The sequence below is a fragment of the Syngnathus typhle genome, linkage group LG5, assembly GCF_033458585.1.
Source record: "Syngnathus typhle isolate RoL2023-S1 ecotype Sweden linkage group LG5, RoL_Styp_1.0, whole genome shotgun sequence".
Classification (NCBI taxonomy): domain Eukaryota; kingdom Metazoa; phylum Chordata; class Actinopteri; order Syngnathiformes; family Syngnathidae; genus Syngnathus; species Syngnathus typhle.
In genome coordinates, this window is record NC_083742.1 from 19,180,301 (window position 1) to 19,202,037 (window position 21,737).

Genomic DNA, 21,737 nt, shown 5'->3' on the forward strand with positions numbered 1-21,737 from the left:
CCCTCTGCCAAACCGAAGGCAGAGAGGGGTGAATGTGAAGACCTCACCCCCGAGCACCCCCCCCGCCATCCCCATTCCATCTCCCTCTCTTTTCTTTCAGGGGCTAGATTAGAGAGATGGCTTAATTCTGTCTAATTATCCTCCCTTACCCTCTCCTCTGCTTCTTCTCACCCTCTTTTTTTTTTTTTTTTTCTTTCCCCCGTCTGCTTGTCCCTGTTTCCCTTCCCCCACGTCTCTCTGTGTGTGGATACTAATTAGCTGATGTGAATTGTATCTACTATACAAAATAGATTGGACAATTATGCGGAGAAAAATGATAGGGCTACCTTTTCAACATGACACAATTATATACCGGTGTCAGATCCAAAAGATGCGCTACAAAATGCATCAGATGACCTCTGATGACAAGGCGGAGCCATTATTATACTGGATATTAGTAAAGCTTTTTTTCATGTACAGTGGTGCCTTCAGATACGAGTGACTAGACTGAGTTACACTACCGTTCAAAAGTTTGGGGTCACAAAATTGTTTGGGTGACCCCAAACCTTTGAACGGTAGTGTATATATTTATTTAGATAATTATTTATAGATTATATATATATAATCTGATGTGTAAAAAATCTTATAATATATATGTATACTAATATTCATAGATTATATATAATCTTATACAAATATAAAATATAATTTATAATATTTAATTCATAATATTTTATTATAATAATATTTACACTACCGTTCAAAAGTTTGGGGTCACCCAAACAATTTTGTGACCCCAAACGTTTGAACGGTAGTGTACAGTCCATGGTCTAAGGAATTGCGATCAAACCTAAGACCCGGGGACCCAGATACGGCCCGCCACATCATTTAATGTGTCCCGCGCAGACAAATTGTGCATCGACTTCATGTGTCAATACGAAATTAAAAATGGAGTTCACTTTTGTTTTTGCTTTGACTGCAGCGCAAAATATTTGAGATACAAGCACTGGATGTGGGCTCAACTTAACCTGTCCCCAAACGAGACTGAAAGTAATAGATATGGGAATAAACTTACCACACTTGGATATAAGGTAAGACTCAGGGAGACGTGACTGACGATGACAGAAACAAACGATGAACCGACACGGACCAACAGAAAACGAGGAGACGGCGAGGCACACCCGGACAAGACACGAGTGGCTGAGAGAGCTGATTGGTAGAGATAAGGAAGTGGGCAGCAGGTAGATCCAAAAACCTGATTGAGTGAACAAGACATAACAAGAAACAAAACTTTCCACTTCACGTACCAATTAGTTGCTGCAGAAACTGGGCCAAGATCCCAGTGACCCGTTCTACACATTCTTAAGTCATTCCGTGGTGGATCATGACACAAGTTTTGTCTCCCTTGCCTTCTTCTCTCCAGCTGAGAGAAACCTGATGTCTTTCCTTCTTGCTGTGAGGTTCCACTGCGATGATAATAAAATGCGCGGATGTTCGCCTCGGGACCCAGCTGTCGAGCCACTTTGACAGCTTCATTTGCGGTGTCGCGACTTGATCTTTCCCGTCACTGATACCAAACGCCAGCCAGCGCAGATCTGGCCCTCCCTCAGAAAAATTCAAATAAACACGTACAGCCGAGCGAGGCTGTTTGCTACATCTGCTCTGAACTTGTTCGCCTCCACCCGCTCCCCTGCTTCACTGCAGTGATGCATCAACACCCCCGGGCCTGATCCCTTTGTAAATGGTTCTATGACACACAACCACCTACCCACACACAAATAAACACAACTCATAAGCTGCAAACAGAAATAACAGCAACAGCAACAAACTATCCATACTGTTTTACGGAATATTCCCAAAGTGCCACACTGCTGTATGGAAAAGAAGACATGAAGGCAGAGGTGGGAAATTTCAACTAGCATGCTAGGTTGTTAAAACAGATAGCGGGGAAGGAAAGGAAAGCCAGAGGGAGGCTGATTATGATCGCTTGTGTCAGATGTGAATGCTGAGATGACAGCGATATCAGCCGTATCTGCGTTGGGTGACACAGACCCACACGGACAGATATCAGCCCACACTGGGCCCTACACCGAATATTTATACACACACACAACGTGTTTTGCACGTTTCTTTCGTGACGCTTTGCACGCTTTGAAACAATATAACAAAATAGCTAGTGTTGAGATTACCGTTTTTTTCCATGTATAATGCGCCCCCATGTATAATACGCACCCTAGAAATGGCATGTTGATGCTGGAAAAAAGCCTGTACCCATGTATAATAGGCACCCAAATTTTGACTCCTACTTAAGTCCGTAAACGTAAAATGATTTCAGAAAAAAGATCATCTTTGGGAACAACCGGATGTTATTCTGCCGGTCAGTATCACTGCGCATGCGCTAGCATACTCGATAGCGAAGAAATGTTTCGGAATTGTGTAGGGTACATTGTGACCGCAAACGAGCAGGTGATCGAGCAAGCGTCTGATACGAGAGCATTGTGTTCGGATGGAGCGTGTTTGACGTGAACAGCAGAGAAGAAAGCGCATCTGTAATGGCGGGCTCCGTATCATCTCCGGATTAAAAAAAATATATTTTTATTTTTATTTTTTGTACCCATGTATAATGCGCACGCCAGATTTTAGGACAATAAATTAGTTAAATTTTGCGCATTATACATGGAAAAAAACGGTAATTTTCATTAAATATTTGGAGCGTCAAATGTATTTTTTTTTCTTCCTGCTCCCGGTGCCGTGTCAGTGTGTGACAGAGCTGTTGGATCAACACGATATTCCATTAATCATGAGGCGAACGAGGTGTAAATGCGTTCACCTCGAAGGTATTTACAGTTCGTTAAAGAAACGGCAAGTCTGAACCATTTGTTATCAGTCTGACCAGGTAATAGAAAATGGAAGCCATGACATGCGTTGGCCTGCATTGTAAACCACGCTGGGTTAGTTTTCTGATTGCTTCAGGCTTTTAGAACAAACCATCAAACAGCAGTCCCCAACAAGGAGGTTTGTAACCCCTTCAAGAAAAAAAGACACTTTTTAGTAGAGCCAACATTTTGTGAGTGTGTCAACAAGATAAGCGAGCAGGAAGATAATCACTTTAAAAGGTATGATGGCCGTTCAACACTTCCACTGTTTGGCCATCTGTGTACAATTGTATGGAGGAGAGAGAGCCAACAGGATGAACATCACGAGCACTGACAAACGCCGACCTTGAGACCAAGAGCTAGAGGGGGGGGCGAAACTAGCATCTTGCAACCTCTTCTATGAGTCAGAGTTGTAGACGTGACTGGATAGTTACCAGCAAGATGGAAATGAGGAGTGAGCCTCTGACCACATTCCATTTTTGCAATTGAAAGTCAAGAAGACCCAACCGAGTGTCATGAGTCCAAATAGGAAGAGACGGTAAAAGGCGGTGTCGACAGTCTTGTCAATGTCCTGACTTCTGATTGTCCATGGCGTTCATAAAGATGGGCAGTAATGCAAGTCGAACAATGCGAAGGGTAGAGCAGTTTCCGTAACGGCACAAAAGACAGACAACAAAGATGTTTCCAGTCAAACCCGGCTATGCATTAAAAATAGAAAGAAATATATCAAAAAGTGGAATAGCGGCAAATTGAATCAGGAAAAAGAATTCTTAGCAGTCCATGCAAAGAGAAGACACAAAAGATGCCGTTGAAGAAAACAAATGTATTCCTGCAAAATCCAATTTACTGTACTACCTCAGAATTGCCTTGATTTCAAAGATGAATCTTCACAAATACGGATTAAAAACGTATTTCCATGAGTCTTCAATTTAGCTACAAGAAATACAGACATTTAAAAAGTGAACTTTATGGCAGTGGTGTAACCTTAACCTCGACGTACACTACCGTTCAAAAGTTTGGGGTCACAACATTGTTTGGGTGACCCCAACGGTAGTGTAAATATTATTATAATAAATTATTATGAATTAAATATTATAAATTATATCTTATATTTGTATAAGATTATATATAATCTATGAATATTAGTATACATATACATTATAAGATTTTTTACACAGAAGATTATATATATAATCTATAAATAATGATCTAAATAAATATATACACTACCGTTCAAAAGTTTGGGGTCACCCAAACAATTTTGTGACCCCAAACTTTTGAACGGTAGTGTACGTTTATGTTCCTTCAGAGTGGACACACAAAAACACTCTCAAATGCTCTTAGCCATCAACATCACAGGTGAGGCCGCTAAGGACATTCCCTCTTTTGAAACAAGCACTGAGGAGGTGAGAGGCCTTATAGTCTGTGATCAAAGACTCGGGAAAAATATGACCAAAGCATGATATGTTTTTTTTTTCCCGAGACAGACACACAAGAGTGGCAAGAGCAGATAAATAATACGAGTAAGAGCAGAAATAGACAAGTGCAGAGGCAGAGAGGGAGAAGCGAAGAGTGCAAATGCACACTTGCCACTTTGCCACATACTTACCTGACAGCGCAAGACAACATCTTGCTAGCTTAGAAGCGATAGTTCAAACTGCCATGTGGGTTTTTCAACACATTCACTTTATTATATCCCAACAGTCAAATTCATATGCAATGTGTATTTTTGAGGAAATTCAAGAGCAATATATTAACTCGTTCAGTGCCAGTGACGGTTATAGACGTCAAAGACGTCGGGTTGCCAGTGAATGAGTTAATGGGGAAAAACAGATTTTGGAGATGGCACAAATATTTTAAATAGGCAAAAAGGAACATCTAAAAGGAGTGAAAGAGGATTGCGGTGTTGTTGGTTTCCATTCAAAAGCTGCAGCTTCTCACCGCAGTTTCCGACTCTCTGTATTTGTCAAGACAAGTGCCAAGACAAGTGCACCCCTGCGCTTACCTGTAATGGCACGAGGGGGCCGTACACAAGCGCAAGCTATTTCACTTTAAGGTGGGGAAGCTTCTGAGTAGGTCTGAGTGTCACAAGTGATTGCGGGGGAAAAAAAGATGATAAAGGAATGTGGAAGGGGAAAAAGGGGGAAAACAAGTGTAACGGGAGCTTGTGAACAAAAGAAATGTCTTCCAGTAGAAAGATGACCACATTAGAATACGAATCCAGGACCTCGGGCACTTAAAAAGCCCCTTAAGTCAAGTGTCAACTATTATGTGCCATCAGCGGCGACACGGGGTCACAGAGCAAGACAGCCGAGGTCACCCTCTGTCTCTACATGCACCATTAAACAGTCCCACATGGTGCAAGAAAGGAATGGCTGTCATTTGGAGACAAGCGCCTGTACAAGGCTCTTCACAGAGCACTTGCCATTGTCCACATATGTTACTTTATGCTTAAACAGTCAATGTTGACATGCAAAGGAATTTAGGACTCTGTGAATTGAATATAAATATCTTGTAAATATGATTTGTGATGTCGCAGAGGAGAGCTAGCTAGCTAGCTAGCTAGCTACAAATCAGGAGCTGCACCGGATAACCGCTGATGCAAACGAGGGGGCCCGTTTTATGATATATACACGACCGTTCAAAAGTTTGGGGTCACAAAATTGTTTGGGTGACCCCAAACTTTTGAACGGTAGTGTAAATATTATTATAATAAAATATTATGAATTAAATATTATAAATTATATCTTATATTTGTATAAGATTATATATAATCTATGAATATTAGTATACATATATATTTTAAGATTTTTTACACAGAAGATTACATATATAATCTATAAATAATTATCTAAATAAATATGTACACTACCGTTCAAAAGTTTGGGGTCACCCAAACAATTTTGTGACCCCAAACTTTTGAACGGTAGTGTAAGTCGCGGGAGGTGACTCAAGTCTGATTCAGAAAAATGTCAAGCTGTGCCATGTTAGCCACATGGAAGGAAAAAAAAAATTTGAAAATAGAATAAGACTGCTGGTACATTTGACAAATATATAGTTCTAAATCTTTAGAGACATTTTAAGCAATAACCTTCAAACATAAGGGATGCACATATTGGCAATAGCTATTTCAAACAGTTTCAAGTGAATTTTAATTGATAGCCACAGTTTTGTTCTTAATATTACCCTGCCAGCCCCCACAAGTGAGATTGATTGGTTAAATCAGCCAGAATTATGGGAAAACAGGAGAGCTGCCAATCAGCATTGTGCGAGCGTGTGCTTTTGGTTTGTGCCAGTGCATGAGCACACAAACCCAAATGTGTGTGTGTCTGACAGCTGGGCTTGTTCAAGAGGCTTACTGAGCATTCTGCCTGTTTGGGAATCAAAAACCTGTGTCAACAGCATCCTATAAAGGATGTAAACAGCCAGAGTCAACATGCTTTAGTTCATATATGACTGCAGAGAGCCTCTGTTGTATCATGAGAGACAAAGGAATTTTCACATCATAATTGCACTGGTCTTAGGTCAAAATGGGAAATGACTTAGCTAGAGTGTTTGTATCAAACGTGCGTACATGTGTGCGTGTGTGTAGACAAGCGTGTCAGTCCATCAGCATGTCGGCGTCACAGCTCTTCACTAAGTCCCAGATTAACAGTGACAGGCAGAGATCCCTTTAATTATCTCTTCCTGGACCACATGCAAATGGGAACGACGAATAGAGCCGTGTGATTGGCCAGCCCTGCCTGGCCACCGCAGACACTCTAATGAGCGTGACGGCAGGATACAACCTCATGATGTACCACCAGAACAGAGCTTCGCCATCATATGGCCTGGAAAAAATGGGGGAAAAAAAATGCTACGTTTTTAGCATCTAGTCTACAAGTACGTTCAAACGTACACTACCGTTCAAAAGTTTGGGGTCACAAAATTGTTTGGGTGACCCCAAACATTTGAACGGTAGTGTCAATATTATTATAATAAAATATTATGAATTAAATATTATAAATTATATCTTATATTTGTATAAGATTATATATAATCTATGAATATTAGTATACATATATATTATACGATTTTTTACACAGAAGATTATATATATAATCTATAAATAATTATCTAAATAAATATATACACTACCGTTCAAAAGTTTGGGGTCACCCAAACAATTTTGTGACCCCAAACTTTTGAATGGTAGTGTATATGTGAGTCAAAAAAAATGAAAGACAAAAACATTCATGAATTAATAAATTGCATCTCCTTTGGGTGAGTAAGACAGGCAGGCAACTGAGGAGAAGTTGTTTGTTAGTATTAAGCTTGTGAACTTTTCTTTTTTTTTTTGGAATACTCTACGTGTAATTTGTTTTTAGTTTGACAGCAAATTTCACCTCGGAGTGGCATTAAACAGCATGAAGCTTCTTTTTAGAAGAATCGTTTGCTTTGTCAAATAATTGCTTGTTGTGAAGTGAGTTCACAGAACCGTACCTAAAGATTTCGGTCGCAAAACAAATAAAATAAAAAGGTTCTGAAAGGCAAGAGCTCAACTTGAGCTCCAGTGAATAAGGCGGAATAGAAAGAAAACAATGATGGATCGGAACAGAAGGTAGAAGACTTGCTCTTGACAATAGTGTGCTGCAGTCAGCTAAAAAGTCAACTCAGTAAATCAACCGGAAAGATGGCAACAAAATCAGACCATGTCTCTCTTGAATCACCTCCCAGTCGATGTAAAATCAGTCAAAACTGCCAACTGGCTGTAAAAGCAAAATATGGAATTATTCATCTCAAATAACAAGCAAACGAGAATTTTCTTTTTTTCCAGAATCTCACGGCAAAAAGACAACAGTCCGAAAAATGAACATAAGCTAAATAAGGAACATAAGGTTCCTCAAGCTCTCCGCTTTTCATACGAACTTCACCATCCTGCTAACAAAGATCCTTTCCCTCTACTACAGTCAAATACTTGAGAGAGGTTATAGTTGGTTCGACTGTGCAGAACATTTTCTTTATCTTTGTAATTCAAACCCCCCACAGTGTATTCGGCGGCGCCTTGGGACTTGCCATTTTTAATCAAAAAACGGGTGCCTTTGTCTTGTCCCTGTTCCGTCCGCCACTTCTATTCATCCTTTGAGGGCTTTGCAGTAGATTAAATGGCATTTTCATTTAGCTCTGATAGTACACAGTCTCTCCCCAGCAATTCATCCAGCCACACTTGGAAGTGGAACTGCCCCAGAGGTGGCCGTTCACGCTGCGAAAACTCAGAGAAAAAAAAAAAAAATACAGCAAAGGACGACATATACACGGTCGGGGAAACTTGTATGATAATCCCACGACATTTACAAGGATCTTTTGAAAGGCAAGAATGTTCCGTGAGGAAAATAAACTGTCGCACGACGTGAGCAAAGTCAACTAAACGGTGAGCACTCGTGACAAATGCTTCACGTCTCCATAACGGTGTGATCATGATCACTTCCGTGAGAAGACAGATTTGCTTTGACCCGCCAGCTCGTTTTTCGAAGGTCAACGCAAATATTTCAAAAAAAGGGATCCAATTGAGGCCTGATGCCAGAGGTGAGAGGAGCAAAGGAGGTTGTGAAAGAAATATGAGGGAGTTGGGTGTGGAGGGCGACAAAGTGTGGCCTCTACCTGCCTGCCTGCTAGATGTGACTTTCACAGCCTGCTGGTGGTTTGTGTGGAAGCCATCACATCTGTGACTGGCCGTATGATTAATGAGCCTCTCAGACTGTCTGTGCAGTCTGAAGCAGGCCATGGCCTTATCCCAGACATGCTTGATTTATTCGCCTTTGAAGCAAACCTCCAAATATAAGAGTGAACCTCCACAGACACATGGACGCTCGCCGTGACGTGAACACGAGTCGGCGCGGAGACGACGCTTGTCGAGCTCGCCGGTAACTGCTTACTTCTAATGAATACCTCAATGTGACAGTGTTGTCCGGGGCGGGTGAATACAAAACACTCCATGTATAAGCGAGCGGGCGAAAAGTGTATTCTGTCTTTGTCAAGAAAAAGTCCCATCCCGAAGCGTCACTCAGTGGCAAAAAAAAGAAGGCCTTCCTCAGAATCCTCAATGACACCTCTTCTGATTTTCTAAAGTGAAACGTCTATTGAATTTCTGCCCTAGCAACATTGAGAGGCAGATCGTGGCTCCTTGGTTCTTTGGCAGTCAGAAAATGTCTCTGGCTAACCTTGAAACTTTGCATTTAACATGTCGCTAACCAACCGCTCCGAATGCTAAGTTGCGCATCACATGTGATGAGTTAGCCCAGGGTCGATATTTTAAAAAATCTTTCTACCGTAATTTTCGGACTATAAGTCGCACCGGAGTATAAGTCTCACCAGCCATAAAATGCCCAAAAAAGTGAAAAAAAAAACATATATATGTATATAAGTCGCTCCTGAGTATAAGTCGCCCCCCCCCCCCACCCAAACTATGAAAAAAACGCGACTTATATTCTGAAAATTACGGTATAATGTGGCCTTGTTGGCATAAATGCCAAATAGTAAATATGAGTTGACGATCACTTACTACATCCAAACATAAGGCGCACTAGATTATGTGTCAGATTCTTTTCAGAAAATGAAATAATTTTATCGAATTAAATATCGAATTATTTAATTAATTTCATAATTTTCTGAAAATGATTGAATTTTCAGAAAAATACAGTAACTTCCGATTTAAAAGCTACATTTTTACAAATGATGCCAAATGCAAATTAGCTAGCGCACGCACTCTCTCGCTCTCATTCTGTGCAAGCCCGTTAAACCAGACACGCAGCGTCTCCCCGGGTTGATCAGCATCCGCCGAGAAAGACAAACACTTTGACATATTTGTTTTTATTTTGTTCCCTGAGAAAAAGGCCCTGCCATATGGCAGCGCCCCGGAACAGATGGCGCTTGCCCGCTTCCTCAAAGCACGAGCGTCTATCGTGGCAATTTAAGGAGCTGCTGAAACACAAGAACGCCGCAGATTGGCATTTTTCCACAAAACGGCTATTGTTACGGAGCTGTGACAGCGCCGAGGTTAAAACAATGCCGACTTAATGTTCGCTGGATACTGCTCGTATTGCAGCTGTCAAGGTACGGCGTAAAATGATGTCGATCAAAATCATTCCTTGTACTGTAAACAATATAATGACAAAAACCGATTCAAGCATGCGTGGGATTTAGTTGCAGAGAGGTGTTGGAAAGGTTAAGCGTGAATGTCCTTGGATAATATGAAGTGCTTATGATGGAGTGGAAGCGCTGCCCTTTGACACACGTCGCTTCATCTCTCATTGTTGGCTAATTCTTTTCAACCGCAACCTTAACCCTTTAACACACACAGCCAAGTAGTTAAAGTCACCTTGTCATTTTGAAAGCCTCTTGTAGCCAGCCAAAGTGATTATTTGGCATGCGATGAAAGATGACGGCCTTGGAACATCTTTGTGTTAGCGGCTCCCAAAATGATATACGTTTTTCCCCCAAATATCATTCTTCAATACACAGTTGATTTCATTTCAAATCGATACTTTGTGGAATGTCCAGAGCAGATGTTTTTGATTTTGGCTAAACTTACAATCTCGCTGCTATTCATATGCCATGCTAAGTGAAGGCCTTTACTCCAATCATATTTCATTACCGTAATTTTCGGACTATAAGTCGCACCGGAGTATAAGTCGCACCAGCCATAAAATGCCCAAAAAAGTGAAAAAAAACATATATATGTATATAAGTCGCTCCTGAGTATAAGTCGCCCCCCCCCCACCCAAACTTTGAAAAAAAAAAACCGCGACTTATAGTCCGGAAATTACGGTATATTCAGCGTTACTCACGAAGCCACCCAGCTAAAGGCAGTCGACCATTTTGTCGGGGAACAAGTCATCTCAGAAAGTTAGTCCACCCACCCACAAGCCATCTGTCTACACACTCCCGCACCGCACCGCACTGCACCGTTGTAGCAGGAAGCCAGGTCAGCCCAGTCAGCCGGGCTACCCCGGGGGTCCTGGGGTGGTATTAATCAGTCTGCTTTCTGCTGAAAAGCTCAATCTGCAGATGATGGATGAGCCATCATGCTGAGGGAACTGAAGTGACGGGTGACAAAGAAGGACACACACACACCTGAATAAATCCACTCCCCATCCTGTCTAACCCCAACGCTACACCGTCAAGGTAGCAGGGTGAAAGCGTGTGTGTGTGTATGTGTGTATGTGGAGGGATAAGTGTCTCAGCATGTGTCCTGCTCTGCTAATGAAGTCATCTGAACAGTGATTTAACGGCCCCGGTGTAAAAGCCCAGCGCCCTTAACTCATAGCCTTGCTCTATTAGAATGTGATATAAACCCTGGGCACAATAACTGTCCTGCCACTGTAACAATATATAGAAGGCCACCGGCCAATGGGCCGCACTGCTAACTTACACAGTCTGGGGAGCAAATTATTAGCTCTGGATAAGAAAGGGAAGTCATTCAAGGTCAATAAAACTTGTAAAATGGACTATATCAAGCAGCATGAAGAGGTCTCTTCTCACAGGAACTCAATATAGATATATATCTATATATATGTATGTGTGCGTGTGTATATGTATATATATATTTTTTACTTCTATTTTAATATACACTACCGTTCAAAAGTTTGGGGTCACAAAATTGTTTGGGTCCCAAACTTTTGAACGGTAGTGTATATATTTATTTAGATAATTATTTATAGATTATATATATAATCTTCTGTGTAAAAAATCTTATAATATATATGTATACTTATATTCATAGATTATATATAATCTTATACAAATATAAGATATAATTTATAATATTTCATTCATAATATTTTATTATAATAATATTTTATAATAATATTTACACTACCGTTCAAAAGTTTGGGGTCACCCAAACAATTTTGTGACCCCAAACTTTTGAACGGTAGTGTATATATATATATATATTTTTTATATTCAATGCTCATTGAGCTGACCTCTCGTGGGACACAATGACAATGTTAGGATGTCATACGCAGCGGATATTCCGCCTCTGGATATTTCCGCTGAATTCCTAAGAGTACAACTTGAAACGCATATTATTTTGCAGGAAGGACAACTTTAGATAATAATGTCAGACTTGGTAAAGGTTGGTAAAATAGCCCTGTTCAAAAGTATAACTCGGATTTAAAAACTTTTCGGACGTGAGGTCGAACCGGTTGGATTGGATGAAATAGCATTTGCTGTGAAGCGTTATTAGTAAGCGTTATTATTATCTGTGGCAACAAACAGTGAGTCATCAACGCATCAACCCACAAATGTCCTTTTCCTTTCGAGCACTCTTCCATGATGCCAGCCATGAAAACAAACTTCTAATCCTCCATGAAATCTGCTCCTTTGGCCCAACAAAGGCAGACTAATGAGGCAAATGACAGCAATGCAGACACAGTGAGATTAGGGTGAGTTATATAACCTTTAACCCCTCCTCCACCTACGCCTCATCACATCGTATTGCTTCATCCACGTCGATCCACCGTAAACGAGAGCCTGTGTTTATGAATGCTATTCGGTTCAGGTGAACAAATGGCGTGACTGCGTGGCAAGGCAGAATGTCACGGTGCGTGTGAAAAAGGGCCCGGAGAAGACAAAGCTCAGAGCTGCGCACTTATTAGACCTGTGTCCTTGGCAGATGCAGGGCTTGCCCTTTGTTAGCAAGGTGTGTGCGTGGCTTTTACAATGGCGGTGATTTAGAACGGATTGAGCCGAGGCGTGGAGACAAGGTGCCGTAGCCCCACGGCTCCCTGATCGCTGGCAGCGTGACAGCTGGGAATGGAGCGCAGGGAACAAGCTGAGGTATTGCCATCTCATATGTGTCGCGTATACCTGCATAAATATTGATGCCCGTTTCAGAGCGAGAACGGGAGAGGACAAGCCGGGTGAGGGAGATGGGACATCATGAGTGGACTTTGGGTGAAGTCCATCAGAGCCGAGCTTTGTTAACATCCTCTCGACAAGTTTGGGTTAGAACCCCGCCTGACCAGGTATTAGAAATGCTACCTGGTGTCGCAAATGTCAAGTGGAAATTGGATCAGCATTAAACACAGAGTGGGACGGAAAGTTACGTTTCATGTTTCATGACCCCATTTGTAATTTAAACCCTTAAAATGAATTGAAATGCAATTAATTTGTTCTAAATTGTTATATTTACCGTAATTTTCGGACTATAAGTCGCGTTTTTTTTCATAGTTTGGGTGGGTGGGGCGACTTATACTCAGGAGCGACTTATATACATATATATGGGGGTTTTTTTTCACTTTTTTGGGCATTTTATGGCTGGTGCGACTTATACTCCGGTGCGACTTATAGTCCGAAAATGACGGTACTATATTTTGTATTTCTAATTTTAATTGCTGAAAATATGGTGCAATATGAAAATAAGTTAAGATATGCAAGAAATAACACTATATGTGCTTATTCAATCTTATTCACGTCTTTTGGGGGCCGCACACCTACCGGTAATTTATTGCACACAAATGACTTATCTTAGGACAGTCCACACACTTTGAGTCTTGGTGTCGATGCAAAATGCAGAATCAGCGTTTTACCTGTTGGCCAGCAGATTTTTGAAGGTGATTTGGCACATGTCCTGATACGCTGGCAGCAGCCTTGTCCACTCCCACGTCCACTCAACGATAGCAACCTGTAGATAAATGCCGTTAGATATAAATCGGGGTTAAGGCCATTACTGCTACAACTGAGATCCACGTACAAAAAAGAAGTCCCAAGTGCTGGCCGCCAACACTAGGCCATTTATCATCTCTGCAAAAGATTTTTTTTTTATTCCAATCAGACAGCAATTAATTTATAAATCTATTTGAGGGGATGTTTTGATTATTTATAGAACACTAAATCAATTTTGGGGTTGGGGGTCTTCCTTCTCTTCCGCTTTTGTCTCGCTTGGTTCTTCTCCTCAACACAACATTAACACACTTGGCGCCGGCACCAGGTTGGGGAAGCGGATAAAAAAATCGGAGTGTTTCGATTGCCAAAATGTCACTCCTAACCGCAGACTGAGCTTTATTGACCAAAGGAGGAGAACTCCATCCATTCATCCATCCATCCTCTCTCTGATCATTCTTCACAGGAGATTGATGGATGGATCTTTGCCTCCTCCTGGCTCCACTCCATTTGACAAACTGCATAGGCGTCCAAAGTGGAGAAGTCGTGTTAATCATTCTCCTAATAAGGTGTTTCTATGCAAAGGTATTCAGCTCCCTGTAATAGGGTGCAAACAAGACCATGTATTGGAAAATACAAACAACTGTGCGGAAATTGGAAAAACTACAATCGGGAAGAAATAATTCAGTGTGCACTGCGTGAGATATCGAGTGTGTGCAAGTTTTAGCATGAAAGTGCTGAAAAGAAAAACAGAAATTCTAAAAATTTTACAAACTAAAATTAGCAAGGCAATTCTGAAAACGACTTGGCAAATTAAAGAAATAAATAAAAAAGAGGTCACTAGCAAGACCTTTTAAAAAGTTGCCTAACCTGATCCAGCTTCTTTTTGCCGATTCGGTCAAACTGCTCAAGGGGGTTGAATTTGGTGATGCCTAAACGATCACCGACGTCAAAGCTCACCAGACGAGGTGGCTCACAGGGCAAGTCCGTGTTACCGCTCAATTTGGACATCAGCAAATCCTGAGAACCAGACACGAGTAAAGCGACGAGATTAGCAACACAAGAACACAAAGACAAATGTGAAAGTCATTTTGCGTGTTGTGGATGTCCTGTTGCAAACTCGGCACGGCCATCCGTCACTCGGACATGGCTGGCGAACCTCCTCTCCCTCCATCTCAAAGTGTCCCTGACCTGAATGCTCTTGTCTCAGCCTTGGCAGGGGTGGAGCTCCAAAGCTCCAGCCTGCTTAGGTAACCTATTCGCATTCCATCAGAGTCATTGCTGTTTATGGAATCCATCAAATAATAAACATGTTGTTGCTATTCCAAGCTGCATCCTTATAGACAATCTATTGTCAAATAGATGGGAAGTGTAACTATGCGCCTGGCGGTCATTGAAGGCCGCTCACTTCATATAACTGTCCAAGGACTAAATTGATATTTGTCTTTGCCGTAAGTCACTTTAGTTATGAGTTGACCAAAATAAAAAGCGGGGAATAGAACAGACCGAGTCAATGGAATGTCACATGTTGTTAGACGATATCTGTGGACAAACATATAAAAAATATATGAGCTAGGTGATGGACCTCAGAAGCAACAAAACATAGTTTCTTCTGAGGCTACCACAATACCAAATAACAAAGTCGATGTTATATTCAAAACTAATTTCTAATTCAAGTTTGAAACGAATGCTTCACACAAAATACACCAAAAATCAACATACCGTAAATTTCGGACTATAAGTCGCACCGGAGTATAAGTCGCACCAGCCATAAAATGCCCAAAAAAGGGGAAAAAAAAAACATATATATGTATATAAGTCGCTCCTGAGTATAAGTCGCCCCCCCCCCCCCAAACTATGAAAAAAAAACGCGATTTATAGTCCGAAAATTACGGTAATTAAATTAAAAAAAAAAAATAATAATAATAAAAGCACACATACACGAACATGTCACAAAAATTGTAGTTTACAAATGTCACCAATAAAGATGAAAATCCAGGTTATCCATATTAAAAAAAATAATTTAAAAAAAAAAAAAACATTCACGAGGTTCGCAAATATTTGCAAAATTTAATTGTTTGTTTCCGCCATGTACTGATATGCTAAGTTACTTAATTTATCCTCTTGGTCTAAATGTTCTCCCCAGACGGCGGCCTCGGGCCAGCGGCCACCTAACGTGCTGGCGAGAGGGAGTGCTTCCCTACCTCATTGCCTTGGATGATGTGATGGATGTGCCTCAGGTAGTGGCTGCCCCCTGCTTTGTGGCAGACCTCCAGCAGCATCAGGTCCATTTTCTGCTCGGTCAGTTCGGCCGCACTTTCCTTGCCTCCTCGCTCATGGACGCTGGGAGAGGGAAAACAAGTAGCGTGGGTAAAGTGACGAGTAAGCAAAAAACTTGAGTGGGATAAATAGTCTGGGAGGAAGAGCAACAGGAAAATGGTGGTCATCTGCTAATACACAGGAAAATGAATGTGCTTATTTTGCATCAAATAGTTTTGAATGTTCATTTGTGTGCTTTTACTTTCATCGTACAAATGTATACCCTGTAGCTAATATTTCGGCTCACGTTTTGAGCTAAATAAGGGCAACAGTTGAGATGTTAGAATGACTAATGGTGGTTCTCAAAATGTACACAAAGTACCACCAAAATGATACTTTATAGCTGTGAATTGAAGGATTATAATCCATCCACTGTCAATTTATGCAAAGTTTGAACTATAACATAGGAAAGTGAAGTTTAAAAAAATGATTCATTTAAAATGTATGGTACATAAAATTTACCGTAAATTCTGGACTATAAGCCGCACCGGACTATAAGCCGCACCAGCTAAAATTGGGGGATATTTTAGTTTTTTTCTTATATAAGCCGCACCGGACTATAAACCGCACGTGCACACGCGTTTTTTTTACAAAGAAAGACCGTTCACAGAAAGTCTTTTTAAAGTTTTAATAACATACTTTAACATGTCTTTCTCAACATTGCCTGTGACGAAGGGTTTAGAGCCCTTTGACGCAGGTCACCTAGCGTGCATTCCTACTAAAGCTCATAATAGTCACAAGCAACACAGCCAGAATAAGCAGCAGCCATAGTAGTGTTTCAAAATAGTATTTTTGTTGTTGTTTTTTTCTTCAAGATACCGCAGTGTATAGAAGTGATCAAGTCATCACAAAAATCACGGAAAAAATCCTTATATAAGCCGCACCTGACTATAAGCCGCAGGGTTAAAAATTTTGGAAAAAAGGCGCGGCTTATAGTCCGGAATTTACGGTATTCCCCTCCCCAAATAAAAAAAATGCAAAATCAAATCGTCCCCAATGCAAAAATATTGAATCCAACCAAACTTCACACTTGATAGCCGATCGCCTTGCACTCCCTTCCCAACTTTTTGTCAAACCCCTGCCAGGAATTTTGAGAGAAGGATGTTGGCGCACTAAAAGTGATTTGTGCGTCTTCAGCATGTCCTGCCTGTGTGTGCGTGCGTGTCAAGGTCCTCACGCATGTACAGTCCTCCAGCCCTGACAAATGCCCCCATCATTTTCCTAGCCTTCTTATACAGATGGATGTCCCGCTACCGTCCATCACACCTTCTCCTTCGCATACACTTGCTGTCATTGTTCTCTCCCCGCTTTGTAATTATAAGGAAGCAGGAATAGTGCAGCCTGTCAGCCAGTCATTGGCTACTTGACATTGAGGGCGGCGTAGGAAACGGGCGAGGGGGGGGTCGTCCCGTCCGTACGCCTCCTCCTTCTTTCTTTCGGCGGTGACGTCGTCTGGGACGGTGGCCGTGCATCCGTGTCAGCACCTGCGCTGTGTATCCTTTCCTGTCCATCACTGTGCAGGTGAAGCAGATGATTGGATTCAGTCAGCGGGGTGATTAATGAGGGCCCCTCCGGATTTGGGACAGCCTATCAATCATGTCATTAGGGCCAATGTGCCCTGAAAGAGGCAGACCTCCGCCAAGGAATAACTGCATTCATCTTCATCTGTGTATGCATCCCGTCAGCCCAGCCAGGGTCACCATGATGGAGAACAATAATCTTCTCCTCTACAAATTACTTTGCAAAGACAAGGCGGGTGTCTACGGGAGGGGGCGGGGTTAAGACAGGAAAGGAAAAGCGGGCAAAGGGTTGGGAGGGCATCGGTTTTTTGAAAGGCAGTTCAAACGAGTGTGTTGATGTGTGAGCGCGGGTTTCCCACGTGAGGAGTCAAGTCGGCACGCACGCACAGGATGGCTCTTATTCGGACATTGTATTGCAAGTGTTTACAAGGCGGGCGTCACTTCCCTGTGAAGGTTAGTTTAATGAATAGTAATGATCTTACTGAATGCCTCAGACAGGCCAAGTGACGCATAATCACTCTTCCTTTTCACACAGCAACACATGCATGTACGCACACACACGTTATTTTTATTCGTTCCTTCCTCTTTTTTTTGCTAATTCAATAATAATAATAATGTGTAATTAATTCATGTTAATTATCGCACATAATGCACACATGCATGCACACATTATTTTTATTATTTTTTTGCTAATGCATGCGGTGGATATACACTACCGTTCAAAGGTTTGGGGTCACAAAATTGTTTGGGTGACCCCAATCTCTTGAACGGTAGTGTAAATATTATTATAATAAAATATTATGAATGAAATATTATAAATTATATCTTATATTTGTATAAGATCATAAATAATCTATGAATATAAGTATACATATATATTATAAGATTTTTTACGCAGAAGATTATATATATAATCTATAAATAATGATCTAAATAAATATATACACTACCGTTCAAAAGTTTGGGGTCACCCAAACAATTTTGTGACCCCAAACTTTTGAACGGTAGTGTAATTTTTCAGTTCGGAATAAACCAAACCAAAACAAACAAAAAATGAATGAACATAATAAATAAAATGATTTGGGCTAGAATGTGTAGAGGTCAAAAGTTAAGGTGCACCAATGTATGAGCACATTTGATCAACCCAAATCATTTCAAAACTTTTTCCGCCATTCCATCTCTAACCTGTACAAATGAAACGAAAACAAAGAGCGCAAGTCAAAATAAAAAAGCGACACAAAAAGTCACTTTTCGACCCAAACAAAGTTCAGATGTTTTTGTAGGCTTTTCCTGACCTTTCAATGCTTTCTAGCGGGAACCAAATTTTTTTTGTGCTAACACTGACTGCGCTTTGGAATGAACAGCACTCAAGATTACGACCGACCTTGAAGTTCCCGCTGAAATGTCAAATATGTCTGTTGGCCCGCCCCTTTCATTGACTACCAGGCCTCGACAACAATTTGACTTCTAATACATCAGACATATAACGTCTTGTGGAAAAATCATGTATTCAATCAAATGATATGAATACAAAGCAACCCCCATTGAATATTCAACATCTCCAAGGCGAGTGATGGATTGCACTGTCTGGGACGTATGAACACGTTCGCATTAGAGAACGCTAACGCCATTTTGACCTTGACCTCTGTTTAAGTTGACCCCTCACCTGTTTATGCAGAGTTTGCGGGCCTTCTGCAGCTGCACGTTTATCCACTTTGGTCTTTTTTCCTCCAGAGTCTGCAGCACCTTGTGCACCGTGCTTTTGGGTACACCCTGCCGTACGTACGGAACACACACAAGGTACACGTGGCTCAATTTCAACTGAGGTCAGGTTTGAATTAGCCTTGAACAAGCGCAGCAAAGTCATGATATATTTACCCACTCTGGACCTTCGTTATGTCAGTTCTGATCTTATTCTTTACCTTCTGTTGAATCCCGATTGAAGCCTGCAGACACTCAGCCAACAGGCCCAGGCGATCCTTGGCCTGACCGTTCAAGGCTAGCCCACTGATTTCTTCAAGTGTGTGCGAGTCCCAGAGATTGTGGATCAGGCAGTTCAACAAGGACCAGAGCAACAGGCCCACTGAGCGTAGTTGCCGGGCATGCTCGGAAAGACGTTTCTCTGCCGTTTGGAAGAGATAGCGGATGGGGAGGGGCAAGGACGCTACGACCAGCGGCAGGTTGGTGAAAATGAAGGACATGGCTTGAATGATGAGGGATGTGACAGCTGCAGGGAAGATTTATCAGCACGGTGTTAATCGTACATGTGTGGCGTTCGTAAATGCGGAAATAAAACTATTTGATTTGCTTACTCTTCAACGAAGCGTCTCCCTTCCCAGTCTCCTTTGCTCGTACTGGTACATAGTTCCAGCTTTTGGGCACTTTAGCCAAGACACTTTCCGGAACAATTTTCCAGGCTTCACTTTGCTCCTCTGTGGCATGCCAGTCTGTTACCATGGTAACCAGGTGAGCCAGAATGGTGTTGGTAGACTTGGTGACTATCAGCCTGATACGATCCACCACGACCGGCACTTTCTGAGTTGTGTCTGGCAAAAGAAGAAAATGAAATTATTTAAAGGCACGTGTGGCCGGTATATATATACACTACTGTTCAAAAGTTTGGGGTCACAAAATTGTTTGGGTGACCCCAAACCTTTGAACGGTAGTGTATATATTTATTTAGATAATTATTTATAGATTATATATATAATCTTCTGTGTAAAAAATCTTATAATATATATGTATACTTATATTCATAGATTATATATAATCTTATACAAATTTAAGATATAATTTATAATATTTAATTCATAATATTTTATTATAATAATATTTACACTACCGTTCAAAAGTTTGGGGTCGCCCAAACAATTTTGTGACCCCAAACTTTTGAACGATAGTGTACATAAATAAAATTAGAAAAAAATACAGACTATGAAGGTGCCTGGGTGGGTTTTCGCCGGGTACTCCGGCTTCCTCCCACATTTCAAAAACCTGCATCGTAGCACCAAAAATGAAATGCTGCTGCAGATTTGGAATATTTACAACCACTACAACTTCTATAACGATAGCTTTCTTCTTTCCTCTCTTGAAATTTAGCACAACCCCCCCCCCCCCCCCCCCCCCCGAAATTTGACGCCCGGGGTGAATTCCACCTTGGACTCATGCTATGCTGACATTACCACAAGTCTTGTGAGTCCATTGGGACAGTCCACTTTCTTATCATGTCACAACTTTACTTTTGACATAAATGTCAAATATAGGGATTAGATTGCTGATATATTCAGCTAAAATGTCTGTAGTAAAGCAAGTAATAACCGGCCCCATTCAGATGTTTTCAATCAATTTCATTGAAAGTCTTAGTACCCTCTCAAGGTGCCGTACAGTACGTCTTCCGTCGCTCTGCCCTTTCATATCCGGCTCGTAGTGATGGCCACCGCATGAAGTTGTATGGAGGCCATAAATTTCCCGTAGCTGCCGCCGTAGAAGCAAAGGCTACGGGACAGATAAAGTATGCTGGCGGTATTGGAAGCGCTGTGAAATCTTATGGGACGTCTAACAAATGTACGACCTCAGACCCACGGAAAAAGACTGGAGCGGAACACAAAATGATATAGCTGTTTGACGAGGCACTACGCCGAGGCAGGTGAGACCTCGACCTATTTTTTAAAGTCACTTGGTTTTGCCACTTTGCACCCAGCGTTATTGTATCGACCCGTGCATCGATTTGAAACCGCTCGCTACTACGACGCCTGATGTGTGATAGGAGTGGAGAAGTAGTGAAAGTTCTCTGTCTGATTTACGAACGTTCCCTTCCTGACTAGCTGCTATATGAAAGATTTGGTACGATGCAATAATTAAACTGACCAGCCTGTGGGAATAAATGATAGTTGGATGACATTGAGCAAATCTCTCAATCTGGTTTTAATTGCTTCCCTCTGTCAGACCGAAAATCTCCAAAAAGAAACAAATCACTCATTTTGGTTTCATATTAAAAATCATTTTCTACCTTGACAATTTTGAAGGGTAGTGTATATATTTATTTAGATAATTATTTATAGATTATGTATATAATCTTCTGTGTAAAAAATCTTATAATATATATGTATACTTATATTCATAGATTATATATAATCTTATACAAATATAAGATATCATTTATAATATTTAATTCATAATATTTTATTATAATAATATTTACACTACCGTTCAAAAGTTTGGGGTCACCCAAACAATTTTGTGACCCCAAACTTTTGAACGGTAGCGTATATTTATGATATATAATATACTTCAGATTAAAAATCATTTTCTATCTTGACAATGGCACATACATAATATCTAAATATTCCTAACAGACAGCAAAGCTTTAAAGTGTTTGACATTTAAAATGAGGCGGTCA

At 41.1% G+C, this 21,737-nt stretch overlaps 1 protein-coding gene and 1 long non-coding RNA gene across 5 annotated transcripts in view; one reads left to right on the top strand and one right to left on the bottom strand.

The window, feature by feature from the left end:
• Nucleotides 1-21,737, bottom strand: part of kiaa0825 (KIAA0825 ortholog) — an 89,095-nt gene that overhangs the window by 34,297 nt on the left and 33,061 nt on the right. For 3 of the 4 annotated variants that reach the window (XM_061277751.1, XM_061277753.1, XM_061277752.1), the window contains 6 exons: nucleotides 19,651-19,884; nucleotides 19,261-19,565; nucleotides 19,005-19,111; nucleotides 15,704-15,842; nucleotides 14,370-14,519; nucleotides 13,427-13,521 (listed from right to left, as the gene is read on the bottom strand). In XM_061277751.1, coding sequence (XP_061133735.1) covers nucleotides 13,427-13,521; nucleotides 14,370-14,519; nucleotides 15,704-15,842; nucleotides 19,005-19,111; nucleotides 19,261-19,565; nucleotides 19,651-19,884 — 1,030 coding nt within the window. Of the gene's footprint in view, nucleotides 1-13,426; nucleotides 13,522-14,369; nucleotides 14,520-15,703; nucleotides 15,843-16,995; nucleotides 17,332-19,004; nucleotides 19,112-19,260; nucleotides 19,566-19,650; nucleotides 19,885-21,737 lie in introns of those variants that run through there. The other variant, XR_009714368.1, reaches the window with a different exon arrangement.
• On the top strand, nucleotides 12,123-15,775 carry LOC133153720 (uncharacterized). Its single transcript, XR_009714369.1, has 3 exons — nucleotides 12,123-12,674; nucleotides 12,732-12,862; nucleotides 15,646-15,775. It is a non-coding gene; the product is annotated as an uncharacterized LOC133153720 (long non-coding RNA).